The sequence below is a fragment of the Ammospiza caudacuta genome, chromosome 1, assembly GCF_027887145.1.
Source record: "Ammospiza caudacuta isolate bAmmCau1 chromosome 1, bAmmCau1.pri, whole genome shotgun sequence".
Taxonomy (NCBI): Eukaryota; Metazoa; Chordata; class Aves; order Passeriformes; family Passerellidae; genus Ammospiza; species Ammospiza caudacuta.
In genome coordinates, this window is record NC_080593.1 from 54,503,285 (window position 1) to 54,526,556 (window position 23,272).

The 23,272-nt window shown below is 39.6% G+C and overlaps 2 protein-coding genes across 2 annotated transcripts; one reads left to right on the forward strand and one right to left on the reverse strand.

Moving 5' to 3' along the window:
* The first annotated feature begins 717 nt into the window (after window positions 1-717).
* LOC131560418 (mediator of RNA polymerase II transcription subunit 1-like) lies at window positions 718-14,119 on the forward strand. Its single transcript, XM_058809113.1, has 15 exons — window positions 718-789; window positions 1,917-2,001; window positions 2,353-2,407; window positions 2,833-2,965; window positions 3,982-4,010; window positions 7,655-7,726; window positions 7,820-7,894; window positions 9,044-9,114; window positions 9,495-9,560; window positions 9,963-10,071; window positions 10,768-10,892; window positions 11,232-11,344; window positions 13,034-13,229; window positions 13,542-13,637; window positions 14,094-14,119. The coding sequence occupies exons 1-15, from the start codon at window positions 718-720 to the stop codon at window positions 14,117-14,119; spliced, it is 1,323 nt and encodes a 440-aa protein (XP_058665096.1).
* Window positions 14,060-21,651, reverse strand: YAE1 (YAE1 maturation factor of ABCE1). The gene is made up of 4 exons (XM_058809126.1): window positions 21,617-21,651; window positions 20,480-20,782; window positions 18,750-18,871; window positions 14,060-18,313 (listed from the first exon to the last, which is right to left on the reverse strand). The coding sequence occupies exons 2-4, from the start codon at window positions 20,594-20,596 to the stop codon at window positions 17,887-17,889; spliced, it is 666 nt and encodes a 221-aa protein (XP_058665109.1). The 5' UTR covers window positions 20,597-20,782; window positions 21,617-21,651; the 3' UTR covers window positions 14,060-17,886.
* Window positions 21,652-23,272: the final 1,621 nt, after the last annotated feature.

Consider the following 23,272-nt stretch of genomic DNA (forward strand, 5'->3'; position numbering starts at 1 on the left):
TTCTCCCAGCCCCATTCTCATTCTTTGCTGTCTCCAAAAACAAATATACAAAAAAGTTTCACCACTTCATTGAGATTATCCTCTGCAAAAGTGCAGGATAATTTGTGTTGGGAGGGACCCTTAATGACCATCTACTCCAACCCTCCTGCAATAAGCAGGGACATCTTCAACTAGATCAGGTTGTTCAAAGCCCTGCCCAACCTGACCCTGAATGTTTGCAGGGAGGGGGCATGCACCACTTCTTTGAGCAACTTGTTCCAATGTCTTAACACCCTCATCATAAAAAATTATCTCTAATTTTTTATTTCTAATTAAAGTGAGCTTTAATGAGCTCTAGGTGGGTGTATCTGGAAATCTCAAGTCTGTGGCAAAGCCTTGGTATTTATAAAGAATATACATAAGAAATTGTGCATAGGTAAAGAAAGCCTAATGGTTTAACAAACTGAAGATTTGGCTGCATATCTATATTTAATATTGAGAATACTTGCCTATACAAATCTCCCCCTGCTCTTTTTCTGTCAAAGTCCTACACAAATTAGATGTTTGTATGTGCAAAATTCAAGTAAAATATTTTTTATTCCTTCTTTGAAGCATACCATCTATGACCTTAGCAAGGTTTTACATTTGTCCTCCTCCAGCATTTCTGGTTGCCATTATATTTAGAACATTTTGACATGTTTTTCAGGTGTTGTGAGAGCTATTTCTACAAATGCTTTAATGGAACAGTTGCGTTTAAAATACCAACAAAGGCCATGGACTGAAACTCTGAAACTTGTTTATTTTTGCATGGTAAGAATCACAGGTTATGTGAGAGAAGGATATGTGGTATAAGAGTATGTTTCCAAGGTAGTTAAAAAATTGCTTGACTTTCAAAAACAAGCAAATCAACCAACCAACCAAAAAACCCCATGCAATCCAAAACCAACCAAAAGATAATCCCCAGAAAAACCTGGTGCCTAGTGTAGCCTGGGCTCCCCATTTTTCTTAGGACAATAGGTTATAAAGTTTCCTGTCTGATTTTAACACTTTAGGGGTTGTTTCTTGCATTGTTTTAACATTGTTTTAGCTATTCAGGAGTTAGTACTGATTGTCTACCAGTTGAGGTTACATTCACTATCATTACCATATTCATAGTATGGAAAGAGAATTTATTGCCTATAGGACTGGGAGGAAATATTGTATTTTAGAAACTGGTCTGATATCTGCTATCTAGACTTTCTGCTGCTGTAATATACCATTCCATGCTTCCTGCCCTTCTAGTAGCTGATTTAAGAATGATTGTCATAAAGAGCAGATTAGCACAACTGCTGTGAGCTCAGTATAAAAATTCCCATTTGTTTCCACGCTTCTTTTTATTAATGCTTAACTCAAGCTTTACTCTGAAAACAATGTCCTGAATTTGAACAAAGTGAAAACTCTTCAGCAGTGAGTGTTCTTTGTTAATTGAAATGTGGAATTTGAGAAGTTTTCAGGCAAGAGCTTGAAGAGAACCTGGGAGAGTTTGCTTGCTACTGAAGTGAATGGCTTCACAAGCTGAAACTTGTATTCTCATCTAACCAAGTACTCCTGTGGCACTTACTGGTCTCTTCTATTCACTCAGGCAGATTTTTTCGTATTTTCTTAGTTTAGCTTCACAATGGAATTAGCTGACACATCTAGTGATCAGCTCAAAAGACAGGGGAATGGAAAGCCATTCCTGGCTCCAAGGCATCTGGTATGTAATTACTGCACAATAATATCTTGACAAATCCATTTTCAGTGCAGCCATTTCAGAGATAGCTCCAATCGTAGGTAACCTCTGTGTTTGACAAAAACAAATAACGAGAGGTTTGTTGCATGGGGCATCTGTGTGCTCTGTCTCTTAGCTAGTAATTTAAGGAATCTTTCTTTGTCTCTTGTTTTCACAAATGTGCTAGGATAACGCACTGCGAAAGCCTGTCAGTAAAGCTCCAGATGGTCTGTTGCTTTCATGCATGGAGAAGATAGAGAGGACACTAAATGGTAATGAGCTGTTGGATAACTCAAAGTACATTTTTAAAAATATTGTATGGAATCTACCAATCCTTCTCTACTGATGTTCTTCACAAAGAGGTCAAATGTACAAACACAGAGGTGGATAAGAGACAAGAGACTTGCAACTCATCTTTGGGCTAAGCCTTCAGGCTATAGTAGTCTTAAAGCCTGAGAATATTTTCTACACAGCACAGCACTTATTAGTCATAATAGTTGTCATTAATAACAAGTCGTTCAAGAAGTACTGTTTTCCTATTACCTGGTCTTTAAAACAAGAAAATACTGGTTCTACTTCTTGATCATTGCAGTTTGATTAAATTGCCTTTCTGGTTTTTGCAGCTCAATCCATGTTTTCTGTGATGAACGTGTTGGAACGTTTATCCAGACAAAAGGGGTAAGTTTGTTTATGAATAAATGCAAATGAGCAGGCATGGCCTCAAGTCCAGAGAGGAATACTATCTGGATGGCTTGTCAACAATGTTATTTTTTAGCTCAGTGTTCTAAAGGACTGTATTTGCTTATTTTGATTAGCCCTTTGTGGAGAAGGTTTTTGGGTAAAGAGAGGGTATAAATGCCTACATCCCAAAGCTACAGACCAAGGTTAATAGTTTTGAGCTGACCAACATGATAATGCAAAGAGCAGAGCACAAATACATGCCTGGTTGGATAGTTTTCAGTAGCTGAGCCAAGGAAGAGTTATTTTTGAAGCATCCCTGGTGTCTCTTCCCATGACCAAGTGAACTATACTTATTTCATTTTTTAAGTGACAGAATTTTTATATATACAAGCTTTTCTTTTTCTTTTTCTCATCTTTCTCAGACTTACTGTTCATGTTAGCCCCAGTGGGACCACCTGCTACATAACATCAATGATGTTTTATGTAGAAATTCAGCTGGAGGAGGATGGAGATGTGATGGATGTAAAGTTGGCTCACTTTGAAGAAGCTCCTGTGGTAAAATTAATTTTCTCTGTCTCTCATGACCCTGTAGTCTCCCACCTGGCTTCCAGCTGTCATGTCAGAAAGGTTTTGACTTCCTTTTGGTCTTGTCACACATGCAAGCCTGTTCATGACACTAGCTACCTCTTTAGGCACCTGAATCTCTCACCTAAACTTACAACTCAGTTAAAGATACTAAATACTCTAGTGCTAAGTATTACAGTAAAAGTCAGCTGACAGACTCACCTTCCAAGAATTTTGTGGTATCATGCATAAATATTTTTATTTTCATGCTTTGATGTAACCAGTATACAGTAAATAACAGGGGCTTAAAATATTTTCCTATTCTGCCTTCTTTAGGAGTATATGTATTTCCACTAGTGGGGATGTTTTTCTGGCAAAATTTCTATTAAATTATTCACAGAATATCACCTTGAAGTTCACATATCATGTTCTGCAGTTGTTACAGAATTACAGACAACCCTTCAGGTCTAAGATATAACAACAAGCTGTTGCGGGGAAGTTGGGGAACATAAACTCTGGGTTTTGTCACTAAGTATCCAAATGATTACATTATTACAATTACTACTTTGGATTTAATTTTGTCCATTATTTTTAGTTTAGGTCAGCTCTGAAATTTCAATTTGTTCATTTAACCTGCACGGGTCTGTTGATCAGTGAGCGCTGGACAATATCATTAGAATGAAAATGCACATTCAGAGAATTCTAGCACAACCAATAAAAGAAAAACTGTCCAAGATGCATTTTTTTTTCTGAAAGAGTTATCAACAAAATCTTTCTGTTAATTTTATCCTCTTTCACAGAGGCTTTGTTCTTCCAATTATTATAGTAATATTTTTTTAACTATTGCACTGTTAGTCTTGGTTTTGAGTGTTGGGGATATTTTTTATGCTAACCATACAGCTACTTAAAAGTAATGGGGATCAAGCTTATAATTACTAATGAAGTGCTTATAGAAGATGTGACAGAAATTGCAAGAAAGATGAAACTCCTGTCTCTTATTCCTGTAGGTTTGTGATGATTTGGTCCAGCTTCTAAGGTAAAGAATCACATGTAGGGTTTCATGTTGAATGGAAAGGAATTCCTCATGCTAGAACCATTCCAGGGTAAAAATGGAAGAGGGAAAAAAAAAAGAAAAAGGAAAGAGGATCACGGTACAATAACATGAATCCAGAAGGCAATAGAACTGACACTGTTTTGGATTCCATTTTTTGTGGAAGTTGGTTCCAATCCTCCATATTGGAAGTTGGTTGTCTTTGTAACTATTATTATCTGCTTTGAATTTGTAAATTCAAGGTTAAAACTGCAGCAAATGTAATTTTGTAAAGATATTCCAGGCATTGTTTATTTCTCAAGTCATTCCATTGACTGCATCTGCTTCAATGGAGCAAGGGTAAAGAGTAATCCCCAAGGTGTTGGCTCTAGTTGCCAAACACAGCATTGGAATACTGGCCTCTCTCTTGATTGTAAGAATTATAGAGCTACTTGGAGCCATAGTTTTGGTAATGGACTGATGATGACAATTCAGAACTGGCAGATTTACACATACAAACTAGGCATTCCTTTTCCTCTCCTCCTTCCATCAAATACTAAATAGTCCTCGTATTGTCCTTATGCAAATACCTTAACTGCATGTCCTTGAGGCTTCTCTCAAAGCAATGAAAGGAAGGTGGTACCACACGGCCTGAGTTTCTTTGCAAATACACAGGGGGAGATGAGACCCTAAATTTCTCATGTAGCAGTAGGGCAATATATATATATATATTTATTATTACCATGTTTTGTTCTGTTTGAATAGTTGCTGTTCCAGGTCAGGCCACCACTTTAAAAGTCTATTTTACAGGATCTTCAGTGAATATGACCAAGGTTCCAGATTTTAATAATAATAAGTATATTTAGGAAATTGGATTCTTAAATCCTGTGGCCGAATAGTAGATAGGGAAGGTAAAAAGAGAAAGAGTAATCATTGACCTTTAGTGTTTGTCACGGTTTAATGCTGGTGCAATGCCAGTGCCCCCATGAAAATACATTCTCCCTGGTGTCTGCTGTGTGACCAGGAATAGAGCAAAGCAGGCTCCCACTTAGGAATAAAGAAGAGAAAACTTTATTAACCTACAACTATATGTAAAAAGAAACACACACAGAAAGAATGAAAACCTTCCAAAAACATTCCTCCTCCCCCCACCAAATTTCCAGTACATCCATCCCTCAGATCACCAACTCTCAGTCCATCACCACCCTTTAGATAATCAATTCTCAGTTCATCAAGGAGAGGAGTCCCTCTTGTGCCATAGGCTTCCCCTGGAAACACAGTTGAGATCTCTTGTGTTTCCTGTCACACGTGGCACCACCAGGAGATCATTTGCCATCGTGACATCTTCCTTCCATGTCCAGTGCTTTCACCACTGCGCATGGGCCAGAGCTGCTTCTAGGGTTTTCCCTTTTAAGGATGCTTTGCCCAGTTCCAAAAAGAGCACAGTCTCTCACTTTCGGGACAGCTGTCCCCCCCAAATTCACTCCCTGGGGCCGAGGGGTCTCGAGAACAGAGATCTTCTTCTTCTCTGAAGACGGAGGGCACCACCACCGTCGTCACCCATTGTCTCTGTTCACCCACTCCTTCACATAACATCACTGCACTCTCTTGGCTCCAAGCCATTGCCTCCCCCTAAATGCAGTCTCTGTGTCACAGGAAAAATGGTTCTGTCCATGGCTGTACAAGAAAAGTCCAGCCAAAGGCCACTCCATCATCTCCTCCCACCTAGAATTCTTCTCAACTTCTCTCGTGACCCATTTCCTCTTATCTCATCTCTATGTCTCTTCTCATTCAGCTCCAGGAGGATCAGCATTTGTAAGGTTTCCATCATGCAAGGAAAGGGTTAAAAATCTCAGGCTCTGCCTGTCCAGAACTCCTACGGCTGTCCTGCTGGGCACCCACACCCCCCCTTCTCCTTCTTGGCTGGCCGTGTTCAAATTTCAAGGTGGCACAGGCACAGACACCATCTCTCTCTCTCTCTCTCTCTCTCTCTCTCTCTCTCTCTCTCTCTCTCTCTCGGTGGGTGGGTGCTGTCCGATGCCTCTCGGTGCTCCTCCAGCCTTCCATCCTCAGGGCCCTGGCTCACCTCACCGCTCACCGGGCCCCATGGCTTCCCCTTCCCCACCCAGCCCGCAGCTGGGCAGGGGAGCTCTGAACTCTTTCACGGATGGAACCTGTCACGGTTTGACGCTGGCACAATGTCAGTGCTTCTATGAGAGAGAAAGTTTTCCTGGGAGTTCTCTGCTTTTAACCCCCTGTGTTCTCAGAGGCGTATCCATGTCCTCAGTGGCCACATCAGGTGCCAGTATTCAAATCTGAGCATGTACTGGTTTGACCACAGCATCCCACTCACTTCCTCTCAAACCAGAAGAGTGTTTAATCTTTTGTATTATTCATCATCAGTTTTTTCAGCCCCCTTTTTTCCTCAGAACTGAAGTTATATTAGCATTATGAGTGTAAACAGCTATGACTTAAAATTTGAACTTACATTTTCCTAGGTTTTTGACTTCCAGTGATGTTAATGCCAGCAGTCTGGCTCTTGATCACTGGTATACAGTTACCATTGGTACTGTGGGTGCTACTTTTCTGCCTTCCTGGCTTTGTTAAGATTTGTCACAAAGCACAGGTATCCCTTCTACACCTCTTGGTGTAGTATTTTATTTGGTTGTAAGGCAGTTTGTTATATGTGTAATGTTTCTCATGAGTCTCAAAGTAACTACAAAATTAAGATTTTAAGAACCAGCCAGCTAATGTATAGGCTAGTACTGTGTCTGTTTCTGTACCACACATGCCTGCTTCCCTCTTTTTTCCCTGCTTCTGCCCTAGTCTAGCTGGAAAGAGACAGAGAAGAGCTGAGTGACTTGTTTAGGTTCCAGGTTTGAAAGAGTTTGTCCCAGTGTAAAAGTTCAGGCAGGCTTATTTTCTCTCTGCTGATCCACACTACTGCCACATCTGCATAGGAAAGATGGGTCACATCTTCCACACTGCAGTCACACAGCTGTCTGTGTGACTGCACACCAGAGTCTAGTAAGGCTTATAAAACTCACATAAAATCTACTTAAGCACAGGTGGGTTAGTCTGAACACTGCTCCACGCTGCCTCACCAAGTCAAAATCCACAGCAGTTCTGGGGTTTGAGCAGTCTGAACCATTCATTTACCAACCAAGGCACTTGTCCCTCTTTTTTTTTTTCTTTTCTTTTTTTGATTGATGTATCTATCAGTTATATTTAAGGTCTGTCTCTCTCACATGGTGCTGTGAATTGCAGCATTAATACAATTTTGATATTTTAAGATCAATGTATGCATGCAAGGTCTTAGGGAGGTAGTACTACATGATTAGCTTTATTGGAACATCAGGAAAAATGTTTTGCAGCTGATGAGCAGTCATATTTGTGTTTCATGTACAATTATTGCTTTCAGTAGTGCCTACATCACTGCCAGTTTCAGCTATAATTACAGTGCTTGCAACAAAACCAAAGGTTCACATTTTCTGGTATCTTCTAAGAAAATTTAAATCAGTACTGCTACTTGATCTGATAAGGAGGGGACCACTGTCACTCTGAAATGGTGCCTTTTCTATTAAGTTGTGTATAAAAGAGTTATGTTCTATCTCATTTACTAGTGATAGTCATTATTTCATTTTTTTTAGGATGAAGAACTATGATGCCTTTGGCAAGATTCTAGAAGACCTGTCAAATATGTATCAAATTCCAGGAAACAGGTTGCAGTTATTTTTTACTCAAAAACTTTTGAAATTCATAGCCTAACTTTCATTTACTTACAAAAATAATAAATTGTCTTTTCTCTCTCCCAGCGAAATGAAAGCTAAGGGATATCTTGCTTTGCAGGCCCTTGAAAAAGACCTTTATTCAATGTCGCTTCTTGACAGGTAACTTACATTCTATGTCTTTGTCCCTTTGCCTCTACCCACACTCCTTCATTTCACTAAAAAACAAGTTAACTGATCTAATTATAGACCAGGATGTGGAAGGCTAATGAGTTTTCTCTCATTGGGAAGCCTGAAGCCTTTGTCAACCCCAGACAAGCAAACTAGTTAATCTGTTGAACTCCTGTGCTTTATCTGAGGGACTTCCTGGGAAACTGGTTGGTTACAAAGCTTGAGGGTGTGTGCACATGACCACCCACCGGGAGCAAACAGTGTGCCTGAAAGTCAGCAGTCGTGTTTAGATCTCCCTGTGGCAGAAGTAAAATAGCCTTCTTGGGGTTCTGCTGTTTGGGTATCTCGTTTTGTCCTCAGGTTTTAGATCAGGAGGAGTGGATGCCAGCTTTTCTCCTTCCTTTCTCATTTGTTCTTTCATAGAGTAGGATTACAGATAGATAGGGAACAGTTTCCTAAACCTTCTGGTAATTGTACAAGGATTTTCATTGTTTTCAATAAATAAGAGTTGAGGGCAGTGCTTTCCTTCTGGATTTTTGATATATCTTCTCTGATACCTTGCCTATTAAGTTAAATACACACATTCCTTGGCAAGTATGGCCTCCTGTAACTCGAAACACCCTCTTGAATTATTTTTGCAGTTTTCCCTTATGAAGCATAATAACACTATGAACTAATGTACTATATCCCCACTGGTCACAGATATCTCAGTAAATATTATTTATAAATTAAACAGATTATTTGTCCCATCTATGCAGAGTTAGTACACAGCTATGTAAATGTATGGCTGTATATATTTACTATATGAACACACTTGAAGTCAGAGAGCAGTTCTGTCCAAGTTAGTTAACCAGGCTGTTTCTTCATTCTTTGCTCAACCAAAGAATTGGTTTGACCCCCTTTATTTCTGGTAAATAGCACACCAAAGTGCAACATGAAAGAGCTCAGATACAGGGAAAGTGGAAGCCCAAGGCCCAGAAGTAATGCATGTGTGGAGTTGTGGTCTTTTGAAAGCTGGACATACAATCTACTTCCAAGAAAACATTGTCTTCTTTTGATTAAGGATACAAATTAGAAATTACATTAGCCTAGCTACCACGGCAATGCAGGAAACACTAATTAAGATGTCTTTTCAAATAGAACACAGGATCTAAACAGAGTTACTGAAGTACTTAATGGAAAAGTAGGACACCTGGTGCCAAGAACTGGAGGTGATTTTTTTCCCTTTTTTTCCATTTTTTCTCCCTTTTTCCCCCTCCAGTTTCTTTTTCTCTCCCCCCCCTTTTTTTTTCTTTTCCCGTTTCTGAATTTAAAGAATTGTAATCAAAGCACACTACTGAGTTGATCTTTGTGTACAGAAAAGATCCTCTACTATAAATAAAATCTGCTGTAGGGATTTACTGTGCCTGAATTCTCAGATAACATACAGATATACAGAACATATATTGAACAGATATTGTAAGTAGAGATGTACTCTTACAAGGAATCCCCTCTGCCCATCTACAGTGTTGGTTTTTCACCTTTATGTCAAGGCACCCAACATATTTCCTCTACTGACCTATGTAGTAACCACTATTTTTTTATTCCTCAGGAACCCCAATGAACATTGAATTTTACATTTCTCCCTATCAAGTTTTGGAAGCAGAACTAAATAATGGTAAAGCTATTTCAGCGATTCTGCTGTTTCAGCAGAAATAGCTAACAAGAGTTTTCCAATACTACCTGTTTCATTAAGCAAAGTTAATTAATGAAAGCTCAGAATTAAAATTTAAAATTCTAGTTTAGTAGAACAATTTATGTGATGCATTTAAGCACAGTTTTAATGTCCATCAGGAAATTACTTTCCATGTCTTGGTTGTTGATTCAGCTATTGCTGCTATCATCTTTGGGCAACTTTGGCCTTTTGGGTGTGGTCAATGTAGGCTTCTCTTCACTGCCCACACCACTGTAGCTGTCAGTTTGACCTGACCTTCCAAGTCCTTACCATTGTATATTTTCTATGCATAGGATTAATATACACTAAATTAAGGAAAATAATGCCATTCTCTTTCTTACTAAGGTTCCCAGGTATGTGGAACAAAAACAGTTGTAACTGTTGAAGGCACAGATACACTCCACAAACTGCCTCTTTCTCCATTAATTATAGATCCTCAAGCAGGAGATGACAGGTGAGGCTCTGGACACTTGTCAATACAGAAATGGATTTACAAGTCCCTGACTTCCACATAACTTATATTTAGCCTCTGCTGAAACAGAAGGTCTGTTTTATTTATGGCTTTGTGCTCCACAGCTACACCATCTATAATCTGTGGCTTTTATGGTTTTCCCAAATGGACTTCGAAGGTATTGTGTTCATATTTAACTGTGTCAGTTGCATTGAACTATGAATTTATTCATAGATTTGAGGCCAGAAAGAGACACTGGAACAGTAATACTGAACTTCCTAGTATTCAACAAGCAAGTCCTTCATAGATTCACAGTAAAGAAAGCATATGCTGAAAGATATTACACCTAAAACACACAATATAGTTTGTCATCCCACTATGGGTACTGACACCTCATCTCTCTCTACCTCAGGATTGTCTGCAGGGAAAGTCTGAAGTAACTTTCTGAACTAAAATACTTTAAAATTATTTGTAAAAAAAACTACTCAGTTTCTGTGTCTCACTTTTCCTTTCTGTGGGTTTTCACATTAACCATGTTTTAAACTAATAAAGTTGCATTTATAAAGCAAAACACTTCTCAAGTTAGAAAATGTATGGAACATAATAAACTGCTAGGGACCTAAGAGTGGCCTTGCATTTAGAGTCCTTGTTATGGCAATTTCTGTAAAAAACCTTTCATTCTGACAATTTTTTTCCTAGCAACCCTGCTTTTTTGCAACTGACTGATGAACTCAGCATGGATTTGCCAGCTCATTTTGTTCTGAAGTTTCATCAGCCTGTTCCAATGTCTTCATCCAGTATTGAAGAGATACAGAAGCTCACAGGCATGTTATAATTGTTTTTTAAGACTAAGTACTTCCATGACTATGCATTGCTTATTTGCCTTTTGCTTCCCCCTGTTAAAGTTGCAAGAAGTTGCTTCTTGGGCAGAACATACTCTGTTCTACCAGTCCAAGTGTAACAACCAGTGCAAAGCACAAAAATTCTAAGAAAGATGTAACAAAGGCAAAGTTAAACACTCTACCTCATATTCCCAATAGCAAAAAAGGGGAATAAGAAAGCAAATCAGTATTTTTGTCTTTTCAAAATATTGGGTTTGTTTTTAATAGTAGCTTTCATAACCTACTGTCTTAACCTAATTGCTAATAATGACCTGGTTTCAGGAATTCAGATTTCTGGCTTGAAGCTAGCTCCACTGTATGAGCTAATTGTTCAGTCTACTCTTAAAGAAAAATGCAGTGAAGACTTGTCTACAAATAAATCTTGTTTCTTTGTGGTAAGTATAGTGTGCATCTGATACACACTGTGCTGTTGTGCAAGATATATACTGAATTACCATTTCCCCATAAGCAAGCAGTGTAGGTTTCCCAGAATCCCAACAAAAGTGCTCTTTAGGAAATAGCTCAATTTACGAAGCAGTATTAGAGCCTTTCATGTAAGTGAGCTTCTCATCCTCATTAATAAAACACTGTGCTTGGCTGCTGAAGTCACACTAATTTGTCTGTGTGTAACCCAAATATTTACTCTTCTAAAAATTGCTCAGAACTTTATCATTAATGCCTTAAAAAGAAGGAAACTTGTTGACTGGTGTGAGGAGCAAGTCCCAAGAAGGTACTTACCTAGATTTTTGAAGATCTTTATCATGCTGCATGTCACACTGTTTTAACAAAAGGGATTTCTTAATTAGATTACAGTGGGACTATTGATTCCTCTTAAAGGGACTAGCAGGAAGAAAAATATAAAGTGTTACAACAGTGAAGCCAACTGCTATCTAGAGACAAGGTTGTTTGAAGAAGGCTTTCCTTTTAATAACTGCATTATTGAAATACAGTTGCTTAGGCTGCATTGGATGTAAAGTTTTAGAACAGAAAGCTGTGGCTAAGATGCTTTCTGCTAGATTTATGTACAGGGCAACTACACAACAAGCTTCAAAGATCTACTTTTTTATTTGCCAGGAAACATTAATTTTGCAATTCATGGCAGTAGAAGAAGAGGGTACTTTTTTCTGTTCTACTAGCAGTGTTTGTAGAGCTCATTGCCTGCTTAGTTCTTGGACCTTGAGGTGGTGGTACAGAAGGTAGTAGTAAATTTGCACCATGTTAAAATAATGTTTGGTATAGCTCTTCTCTTCTGTACGATGGAATTAATCTTTCAGTTCTATTAGATGCACATGAAAGGCACTATAACTTTTCAACAATTCCCTAAAATATTTGTACTTGGTGGGAGGTTTGACTTCTAAGATTTTATATTTAGAATTACTAAATTGCATTCTAACTGTGAAATGGGTGTAGGAAAAATATGTTTGATCCATGAACACACAAGGAAAAGCTCTTCAGCCTTTGTTAATGTAGGTCCTCCTCATTAACTGCCCTGCCCTGTTCTTAAGGGGACATTCCATTTGGCATCCTGAAGTAGATAATACCATACTCAATTTCTAATTTTGTCATAGAATCACTGTTAACATGGACAGGTGGTAAATTTTTCTTACTACTTCCTCCTCATCTTCAAGTGAATCATCAGGAGATATTCCAGCAAACATATCTCTCCAAAGAAAAAGTAGTAGTGATGGAGGTTGGAACAACATCTGATGTCCAGAAGAGATTTCCAGCAAAACTGCTATCCTGTTTGTACAACTGTTAAGCAGCATTACTGATATTATTATTTTGGTCACTAACATTTTTATAGCCTATAGGGCTCTGAAAAGTATTTGGAAGAACTGATGACACTTGAACCCCTGACCACTTGGCTCTGGGTATATTTGCCTAATTTGGATGTATTTTGGAGGGAGAGTGGATCTCATTTAGCTTCCACTAAGGATTCTACTAGAAATGCATAGGTACCATGGACATGCCAGAAATGTATCTTTCAAAAATATTTTTGTTGTAGATTGAACAATTGCCTGATAACATCAAGTTTTACTTTCTTGTTTTCAGTCCTTGAAACATCACCATTATTTGTTGCTTAGTCTCTTCCAGATCATCCAAAGCACTGTTACTTCATAAACAAGGGCTCAGAAAAATCAGTTTTAGCAGGAGCCTTGGTCAGTAAAATCCCATTTAGCCATCCAAAGTGTGTGCCTGGTGTGATAGAGATTCTTCGACATCAAGTGGCATATAACACTCTTATTAGCAGCTGTGTCTCTGAGAAGCATATAAATGAAGGTAAATTGTGTGGCTGGAAGTGATGGCACAGTATTAGAGACAAACTAGTTTCTAAATTGGGTGTTGACAGATTTTACTACTCCCTTGCCAAAACTGTCATTACTTGTGGAGTACAGTAAATGATAAAAAATTCTTAACACTGTATTGATTTTTAAAAAAATTCTATGCTCATTTTATGTACATAAATGAAGTTGTCAAAGTCATGAAAAATTAGACTATTGTATCAGTATTTTTAAAATTCTGGCATGTAATTCAGCCAAAAAGAACCCAGCTTCAATGGTGGATATCACTAAACAGTATTTTTATTTTTAGATGATTCAGAACTGCTTTACTTTGAAGTGGTACCACACAAGAACACCAGCTTTTCTGTCTTTTTCCTTCATCCTGTGAAAGAGAATTTAGCCTGTGGTATGTACTGCTACTGTCCTCTTTACTGAGCTGACAGGGGACTTGGTTCTACCTAGGCTCTTGCACTACATTTCTCAGTTACAAACAGCGTAAGGGCCACTCAACACCATTCAGCCCAGGAAAAACACCAAGTGCATGCACTTGTGTATAAACTGCTTAATCGAAGGTGTTTTGTACTCAGAATATACAGAAAGTAAATGCAAATATTAAGGTCTTGTTTTGTCTTGGCCAGCATTTAATTAATAAATTGTAATTTCCACTATTTCTGATTTAAGTATATTAAGGAAAAGCAAGTCATGCAAATATATTGCTGCAAACCTCTTTCCACTGTCTTCAGTCTTACACCTCTTCAAGCATCAAAATGAAAGGATGTTTTTTGTTGTTTGTAAGTATTTCAAACCAAAGGTTTTTCTTGTTCTGTTACTCCTTAGTGGTAATTGATGTTATAAGCTCTAGAGAAGTCCAATGTCACCTTCATGTAAATCCTCAAGATCCAACTCTAAATTCTACTGATGACTTCGTAGCAAGAGCTGTGAAACGGTAAGTACTTTTATTTCCTAACAGATGTCCATCAAATGGAAATATCATGTGCATTCATAATGCCATGAACTCAGCAACTGGAACACTTCACTTTAGTAAAATGCTGTAATACAATTATGGGAATAAGTTATTTCAGTGTCTTAATTATCTCTTTCAAAAATGTTAAACATTAACAGTGATGAAGTATTTCTAGTAGAAAGCATGTGGAAGCAAGGAAAGACTATTGAGTAAAGAGTTTAACTTTTTATGAAGATGCTTTTCTGAAGACTCTAGCTGATGACAGTCTCATGACTACTGTAACTTCGAATAGTATGGGAAGGTCTTTTTACACATCTTCCTAACAGCAATCAGTTCTTCTCTTCAAAAAGTGAGTTGTATATGGCATGTCTACAACACTGACTCTGGCTTGTTTTCTGAACAAATTCCAAAAGAGTGAGTTGTTGTGATACATGAACATAGGCTAAACAAACTGATTCAGAACAGTCTAAGAGCACTAAGTGATTTGGCATAAGCTAGTTCACATCTATTATCTGTTTGATGACAACAAAACCAATGCAGGTTGGATTTTGAACCTGAATTTAAACAAGGTACTATTTTTGAAACCAGGTTAAGAGTGGGAGAAAAACTCCTCCAGTATAGACAGTGTTTTAGAAAAGACACCTTCTGTACCTGTGTTACACAAAACATGAAGGTTACAATTACAAAACTCAAGAAGAATTACTATATTTCAATATCCTTAGTTTTGGTTTTCACTAGAAGTACCCTTATGACTTTTTTTGTTGACCAGATTGACCAGACTGAAAGACCTCCCACTATTTCAGTCAAAGCTTCTGTGCACACCTAACTTCAAAGACTCAGCACTAAATTTCAGTGTGTCAACATATATTTCTGGTACAGCACATGTAGTTTGTATTATGGTTACAAAGTAACACCAGGTTGTAGAAGACAAAACCAGAAAGGAGTTAATGCTGGTTTTCATTCAGGTGTCAGCCACAGTTTAAAAAACAGAAGTACTTTAATGAACATTGTAGGATGTCTGTAGTAGTGACTAATGTGTCATTTCCTTTTTCAGTTGCATGTCAGTACCAGTTGTCATGAGAGCCGTTTTCAGGAACGCTGCCAAGGTGAAAGCTGACAGTGAAACACAACATAAGGACACAGAACAACCTGGACCACAACTGGAGCAAACTACAGATTCTGACAGTCTCAAAGAAAGCCTTTCTGGTGCTGGTCAGCAAGACTGGGCAGTGAAAGATAAGCCAAATGATACAGAGAGTACAGAAGAAAATCTCTCTACAGCCAAACTGGAAACTCTGGGTGATAACATAGAAAAAAAGTAACCCCTCACTATACACTGAAACCTTGTGGAGGAAAGTAATTCCATAGCTAGTATAGAAGCTGATGTAACAGACAAAAAACCTGATGGTTTTATAAGCAAAAATGAAGCCTACTTAGTAATTTGCACACGGTATCTCCTCTTTGCAGACTTTTAAATATGGGAAAGTAACTCCCTTGAATCTGCATTTTAAAACATCCAAATCTGTAAAGTCTAACACTGTTCTATTAACCTTTATTTTGTCTCGTTACTGAAAACCTAAAAAATCGTAGTGGTAAACAAGATTTCCTCTAACACTGTCTTTTTTATTGTTAGAGGTTAAGGTATTACTTTATTCTTGGTCAAGAGATAGGTGTTCCTGACAAAGTTCCAGCCTCAATGCTGATCCCAATACAAAATTTTTTGCTTATTTATGCATTTTTTGCGAACAAAGACATTAATGTTCATTGGTTTAATTTACACAATTCTCTTCATTAATTAGTATTCTACCCCCTATTAGTTATTTATTTCTTTCTCTTCATGCTAATCTGGTCCACATCCTTTATTCCTTCTTTTATCTTTTTCTCCAACTTTCCAGGCCTTAATCTCCTCCATATCTTCTGGTTACTCTAATGTCCTTGAAGGGCCATAAATTTAAGATCCCAGATGCCCAATCTTCAAATTCCTTTGCTTTCTTCATTGAAGACAGTCAGGCTTAGTTTTAACAAACTCAAAGTTTCAGTGATTTAATGATCAAAGTAGGTCTGTGAAGAAACTTAATTGTTGTTGGCTAAAAGTGGACACTGCTTACAATTAGTTAAAGCAACTAATTAAAAATTAGTTAGGAAAATTATATATACATTCTAACACTGTCTGCACCATTTTCTACCAGAATATGGAAAAAAATCTGTGTTTTACATGATACAGTCTATAACACAATGCAGGCATTTGAAGAAAAGTAATGTTTATCACTGTCAATATTATGCTAAATAAATTGAAAAAAGTTACTTGAATGATTTTTGTATATACACACTTAATGCACACACCCCTCTTTGTCCACTATTTCATAAATGCATTCAATCTAAGACCCTGAACTGCAGTTCTGCTTACCCCTAAAGGAGAAGTGGTACAGAAAGGAAACCAAAATTACAGTCTGTCAACTCTGACAGGGTAATGGAGTCTTTAGTAAGAATGTTGTATAAACTCAGGCTCTGAAAAACAAGGAATTTTTGCCTTAGATTTTTTCTGCCTTTAAGTATGAAATGGTTTAGTATGGGTTTTTTTTTTCAATTACAGTTTACTATTCAAAATCTTACTTTGCCTAGGTCTGGACTTCCTTTGTCTGCAAAATGAATGAGTTACAGGAAACTTCCAACAAGTAAGCTGGGAACTTACTACAAATCAGTTTAATTAATGTAAAACAGAGGCATTTACAAAGAAAAAACTTCCTGAACAGAGCAATTTACAGCTACAGTGAAGGGAAGCAATGGGAAAGCAAGTCAAATATAGAATAGTTACAGAAATACAAAATTATCAGAAATAGGCATGTGTGGCTGATGTGTTTCTAAGAGGTAGTGAATAAGCTTGGCTTCCTTGAAGAGTTTGAGAAAAACATTATTGGAATGCAGGAAAGAGTTCAGGCTAGATGGACTGACAAAATAAATACAAAAATAACAAAAGGATGTTCATTAGACTGGAAGCATGTTTAGTGTGGTCTGACATGGTAAGAGTAGATGTGTACAAGTAAAACAGTGAATTGGCAGCAATTCTGTATTTGAGGAAAATGGTATGTTTTCAGCAAAAGTGACAAATATAACTATACAAGGAGGGAAAAATAGCTTTTAACCACGAAAGTGCATTGCATCATGGGTAGAAAAGATAACACATGGAATTTGACAAAAAGTGACTACAGAGTCACAGCACTCTAGGAATCAGCAGCATTACATGTTCTGTTTTGCACACAGCATATCCTCAACACCAGCTTATTCCCCAAAAACACTGAGCATTTCCACAGCACTGAGCAGTTATTCTTTTGATATTGCAGGGGACCAATTTAGAGGGGCTATTTAATGGACCCACTTCATTTCCAAGCTACTGCCAAGAAAAAAATGAGGGTGAAATGGGACCTCCTGACACAAACCAGAAACATGTTTAGTAACTCTTTGTAAAGCTTTAAAGTCATTGCCCCTTTCTGTGAATGTTACCTTTAAGGTTGAAAGTGAAGGGTTTTGCCCAGAGCCCAAATCATGGCGAGGATTTACAAAAATGACTTCTACTATAAAGCATCCCAATTAGATTTTCCTAAAGCAAAAGTGATGCATCAGCCTGTACATGGCCCACAAACAAAGAATCAAAATCCACAATCTTAGTTTGAAGTACCATGAGACAGAAAAACTAATGTTCCAGTCGCTGGACATGATGGAGTACATCCAGTGATAAGCCCAGTTGCTCTACTAACCAAACAGTCTGCATTTTAACCCAAGCAAGGGTTGACTTTTCAGGATCTGTGCAGAGGTTTGCCTTGCTGCACTCAGACTGCAAGGAACCAACCTCACCATTATTCCTACAAATGTTTTCACCGGAGCTGCCGCCACAGTCGTTGTGTTTTCCATCTTTACCTTCCCTGTACTCTGTCCCAGCTGTGTGATTAAGGTCCATGTCCTGAACTGAGTCTAAAATGTGTCCAAGATGTGGCTGTTCTTCAGTAGAATTCAGGTACTTAAGCACATCATCTTCATGCTTTCCAACCACATCAAGAAGATTATTTATCATACTTAGAGCAGAATCATGTCCATTAAAATGACACCAGGATAACAGAGCACTGAAAAGTGAACAACAACAAAAGTGATTATATTTATCTACGTAGATCTCCGCTTAGTGGAGATAGATAGACAGCAATGTGACAAGATACCTATGCATCATAAATACATTTATGTATAATTCATGATTTATGGAAAATTCAGGCACTAGAACTAAATATTAAGCTTAAATACATAGATTCAGACAATTTTGGAAGAATAATTGAAAGAGAATTTTTAGAAATTGTACTTCTACACCCAGGTAGGCATTCCCTGTTCTCAAGATGTGGGAATTCTCAGGTTGCTCATTTCGGACAGGTTTTTTTGGTTTGGGTTTTTTGTTTGTTTGTTTTGGTTGGTTGGTTTTGTTTTTTAATTAAAACAAACAAAAGCCTGTATGTGTGTTACCCTGTTACACACCCTCCACATACACTTGACCTTAAGGAGTTTGTAACCTACTTCAGGGTTCCTTTGAACTGGCCACATGTAATCATCAGCTCGGCACCGTGTCTGTAACCTTGATTAAAGCCTGTCTGGAGTGCAAGTTCTTTCCCAGCCTCAACTCCATCCCTATAGCCTTCCTGTAACAAAAGCAGTGAAAAAGGTTGCTCAATGTCACAACATGACAAAGTGGATCTCCAACAAATACATAACAATAATAATAGAAAAGTTTAAACAGGTATCACATGTCTTAAGTTACAGCTTCTATATCTGAACATCCTTCACCGCTACACCCCCACTGCCAAACCAAAAGATGCTTGTTGCAGTATACTATGATTTACTGACCTGTAAGATGCAGTTTTTTACTTTTCCCAAAAGGATTCCCAGAAAGTGAGAAAAGAGGGAAACTTCTTTTAGAAAAATCAAAAAAAACCTCCATGCTTGCTTTTAATGATTACCAACTGCTTTGTGAGAAACGGACTTAGAAAAAAGAAGTGTATGTGGTACTTCTATCTAAAAAGATATGCAGGCTGCCAATCTTCCCCTTTAGCAGAGGTACTCTTCTATCTGTAATCCATCTACATGGAATCCATTTATTTTCACAAAATTAACTGCTGAGCATTGCTCCTTTATTTGCTGGACCTCACTCCATCCAAGAGCTATACCAGAAAAAGAGACAGTGATTGGTGATTGACTGAGTCATATATAAATACACTTAACATGGGGACTGCTTTCTCTAAGTAAACAGCTAATGATTGTAATGCAAATTACTTTCTTTATATTATAACAACATTACAAGATTAATAGAATAATTCTTAACTTTTTTTCATATCAAAATTACAAGCTACAAAAGTGAAAACTCCTATTTGCTCATGGTGGCCGTGCTAGAAAAGCGGTCTGGAACACAAAAATTTATTCTGTCCAACACACAAGTCTTAACTTCAATAACACTTCATGATTTTGCAGTATCTACTCAAAAATACCAGAGGGATTTCTGTAAGAACACTAAACAGTTCCTTAAGAAAACCAGTCTTTTCATGGAACTCAGATGAAGGAAACTCCACTGGGTCTGCTGTAATACCATTCCTCATCTACTGCCTACACAAGCGTTTCCATCCATGTTCTTCAGCCAAACGCTGCTCAACTGAGAGCAGAGCCCCACTCTGAATGACACAGGATCTGCCAAACTCACCTGTTTGTGAACTTGCTTTGTTCCCTGCAGAACTGCAGAGGCAAGGGCTGTGCAAAGCAGCTTTCACAAAGTGGGTATTTCACTTGGAGAATATATCAACCAAAGACCTACACAGACCACAATGCCCAAGTGTGATTGCACGTGCAGTCACACATCTTACATTGTGACTGATGAGCAACTCTACTCAAAACCCCAAACGTCTCCCATTTCTTCATTAGCACTGTTCAGCTCTGTTGCCCTACATTCAATAGGCTATACCTACAAGTACAAAGCAAGTAGCTGGCATCACAATTCAGCACTGCCTTTTATAAATGCACATGGCTGTGCAGAAGGAGTCAGTGTCTTTAGCCAAAACAGTACTTTGCTCTGGTGACTGCTAAGTAGTGTTTATGTACATTTCTGCCATATTTTCCTGATATTCAGCAGAAAGTACACCACAATAACTTTTAAGCAGCTAGTTTTATTTTTCTCTTTAAGTCATTCACATGTATATCGAGTTAAATGTCAGTAAATCTAAAATGCTAAAAAGTATATTAAGTAATTTTTACAAAAATACCTTCAATCTCTTTTTCATAGTGCTGTTCCATTCCTTCTGTAGTAGATACATTTCATCTGCATCTTCATCAAATATATCCTCACTGGATTGGCTGACTGCTACTTGTACCCAGGACATAATAGCAGTGAACTACGACTCCTGTTTATGTGGTAAAAAACCACTTGGAAACTCTCAAAAGTGCCTCTGGTGAAGTGTCAGATTAGAAGTTGGCAAAAAACTGTGAGCTCTGAAGAGAAGCCAGGTATGGAGCTGATTATTCAAGCTGTACATGGGAACTCGGTGCTGTGTGCCACTGGGGTGCATCTGTCAAGGCAAGGAAGTCAGATCATAGTTTGTAAAGTAACTTCGGAGATATATTAGGGCAACTTATGAGAGCCCTAATATATCTCACACATATGGATGCCAACACAGCATTTATGAACACTGCCAGTACAAGGACAGCTGGCAGAAACAACTTTTATGACTTGCTTCCAACAGCGGCTGACAAACAGTCCCACACAGCCACCACGTGGTGCCCTAAAACAAGCTGTATGCATACACACAACTTTGTGTATTTGTACCGTGTACACAATTTACTACATGCAGCTTAATACTTGCAGAGTTAATAACTGGGAAGTACCTTCACCTTTGATTTACAGTTTTCTGATTATGCCAAACACTTAGCTATCTCATAAAACAGAAGCAGTCCTTTCTATTTTGAATAAAGAATTAGCAAGTGCTGCTGTAGTGGAAAGGACAGTTTTTTGGGTTATTTCATCTTTTCCTGTGGCGAAAACTTTGAGAAGCGTCTCACAACTAATTCATTTGCCTCTAAATTGTTAGAGCACACCGACACCTCCTTGCGGAGACAGCGGCGGCTCTCGGAGAACCCAGGGCTCTGGGACACAACCGGCTGCGGTCCTGCAGCCTGCGGTGGGCAAGCGGGGCATGGCCCAGCCCCACAGCCGGCCCGGGCCGCAGGCAGGGCCGGGCCCGGCCGCCATTTCACGGCCGCGCCTGTGCCCAGCTGGCCAAAAGATGCCGCGGGCCGGGGAGTGTTCCTTCTGCCCCGCCCGGCCTCAGACGCTGCCTCCCCGCGCCTCGCCTTTCCGCGCTGCTCGCACGGCCACCGCCGCCAGCCCGGCCCCGCACACTGACCCTCAGCGCAGCCGCCGGCACTCGGCCATCTTCACTGAGGGCACACGGACGCCGGCGGAAGTAATTACGCAGCGACAGCCATGACGTCAGAGCCCGTCGGAGACACTGGAGGCGCCATCTTGACTGAGGGCGCAGCTCCCTCCAGTGGCTCGGCCCGGTCCTGCCCTGCTCGGCCCTGCCCGGCCCTGCTCTGCCCTGCCTTGCCCTGCCCGGCCCGGCCCGGCCCGGCCCGGCCCTGCCCTGCCCTGCCTTGCCCTGGGGCCGCCGGGCAGCAACGGGGCGGGAGCTGCTGCCGCAGTCGGGATGCCCTTATTCATCATCACCTCCCGCGTTCTCAGGTGGGAGCGGCATGTGGCTGCCTCGGCCTCCCACAGTGACCGCAGGACACGTTAACCTTAGGGTTAACGGATTCCTCGGGGCACGAAGGTTTCATCGTCTTTTCAGTTATAAACGGTGGACTTTAGGAAAAAAAATCTGCCTTGTTGACTTCAGAATCGTCAAGCACTTTATGTGAAGCATGCCCTTAAGCTATCCTGTATAAGACCCAGGTAGTACAAAGAGAAATCCTTTTTAATATGAAAGATGCCAGCAGGAGTCAAGTGTTTCATTGCTGACTTTGACTAGAGAAAACAGGAATATCCTGTTGACATAAATGAAACATAAGTACAACAGTGTTGGTGCATACTGCATTTGGCTTATGAGCATAAGTTTAAAGCTGATTAATCTTCATGAACACACAATGCATCAAGCTTGAATTCAAGCTGCCTGCTTCTCCAGATTGCCAGAGACTGTTCAGTGAACGCGCTGTGTGCTGAGTGCCCTGCGGGTCCCTGGCGGCCGGACCATCCGAGAGGCCGATTCCCCGATTCCCCGATTCCCCAATTCCCTGTGGGACCACACTCCCCACAGCCACTCACACGTGTCGGGTGTCCCGTTTCCTGTCCCAGGGGTGGCTGGTGACATTCCTTACAGCGGGGCTTGGGACGCTGCACGGACAGCAGCAGGGCCTGTCTGAGCTCTGCAGGTACCAGGAGACACACGAGTGTGCGCTGCAAACTGTGCAGCCGCTGCACCCCCGTTCCCCCAGCCCTTCTGCTCTGCACACAGCCTGTCCTCCTGCTTCTGGCCCGTCTTGGATGCTCGCTGATGGTTGAATGCTGAGGCAGGAGTAGCCAAGTAACCAAATCCGTCTAGAAATTCACGTGTCAGGTGTCAAAATGACACTGGTGCTTCTGGATGGCCACAACTGCCTATCTGTTCCTCAGCAGTTACTACACATGTCAATGATTGCTGATTTCCTGGCCCACTGTGAGAAATAGCTACTCACTTTTCATAGTTTAGGAAGGTTTGTTAAACCTTATCAAAAACACAACAGATAACTGAATAAAGAAAAAAGGTTATGGCGCTGGGAGCAAAATATTTTCTCTGCTATGTTCTCCCCTTACAATGGAGGGTTTTTTCTTTTTAACCCTTTAACCCCTCCTAAAGTTCTGTCCATCAACCCCTGCTTCACAGTCCAGTGGTGGAGATATCTTCCTCAAATCCTGATTGGAGGTCAGATGTCGCCATAGTGACAAGCCAGCCCTCCCAGATGTCCCAATTCTAGCTGTCCCTTGATAACCACATGAGGGGGTACAACATAACTATAAATCTATA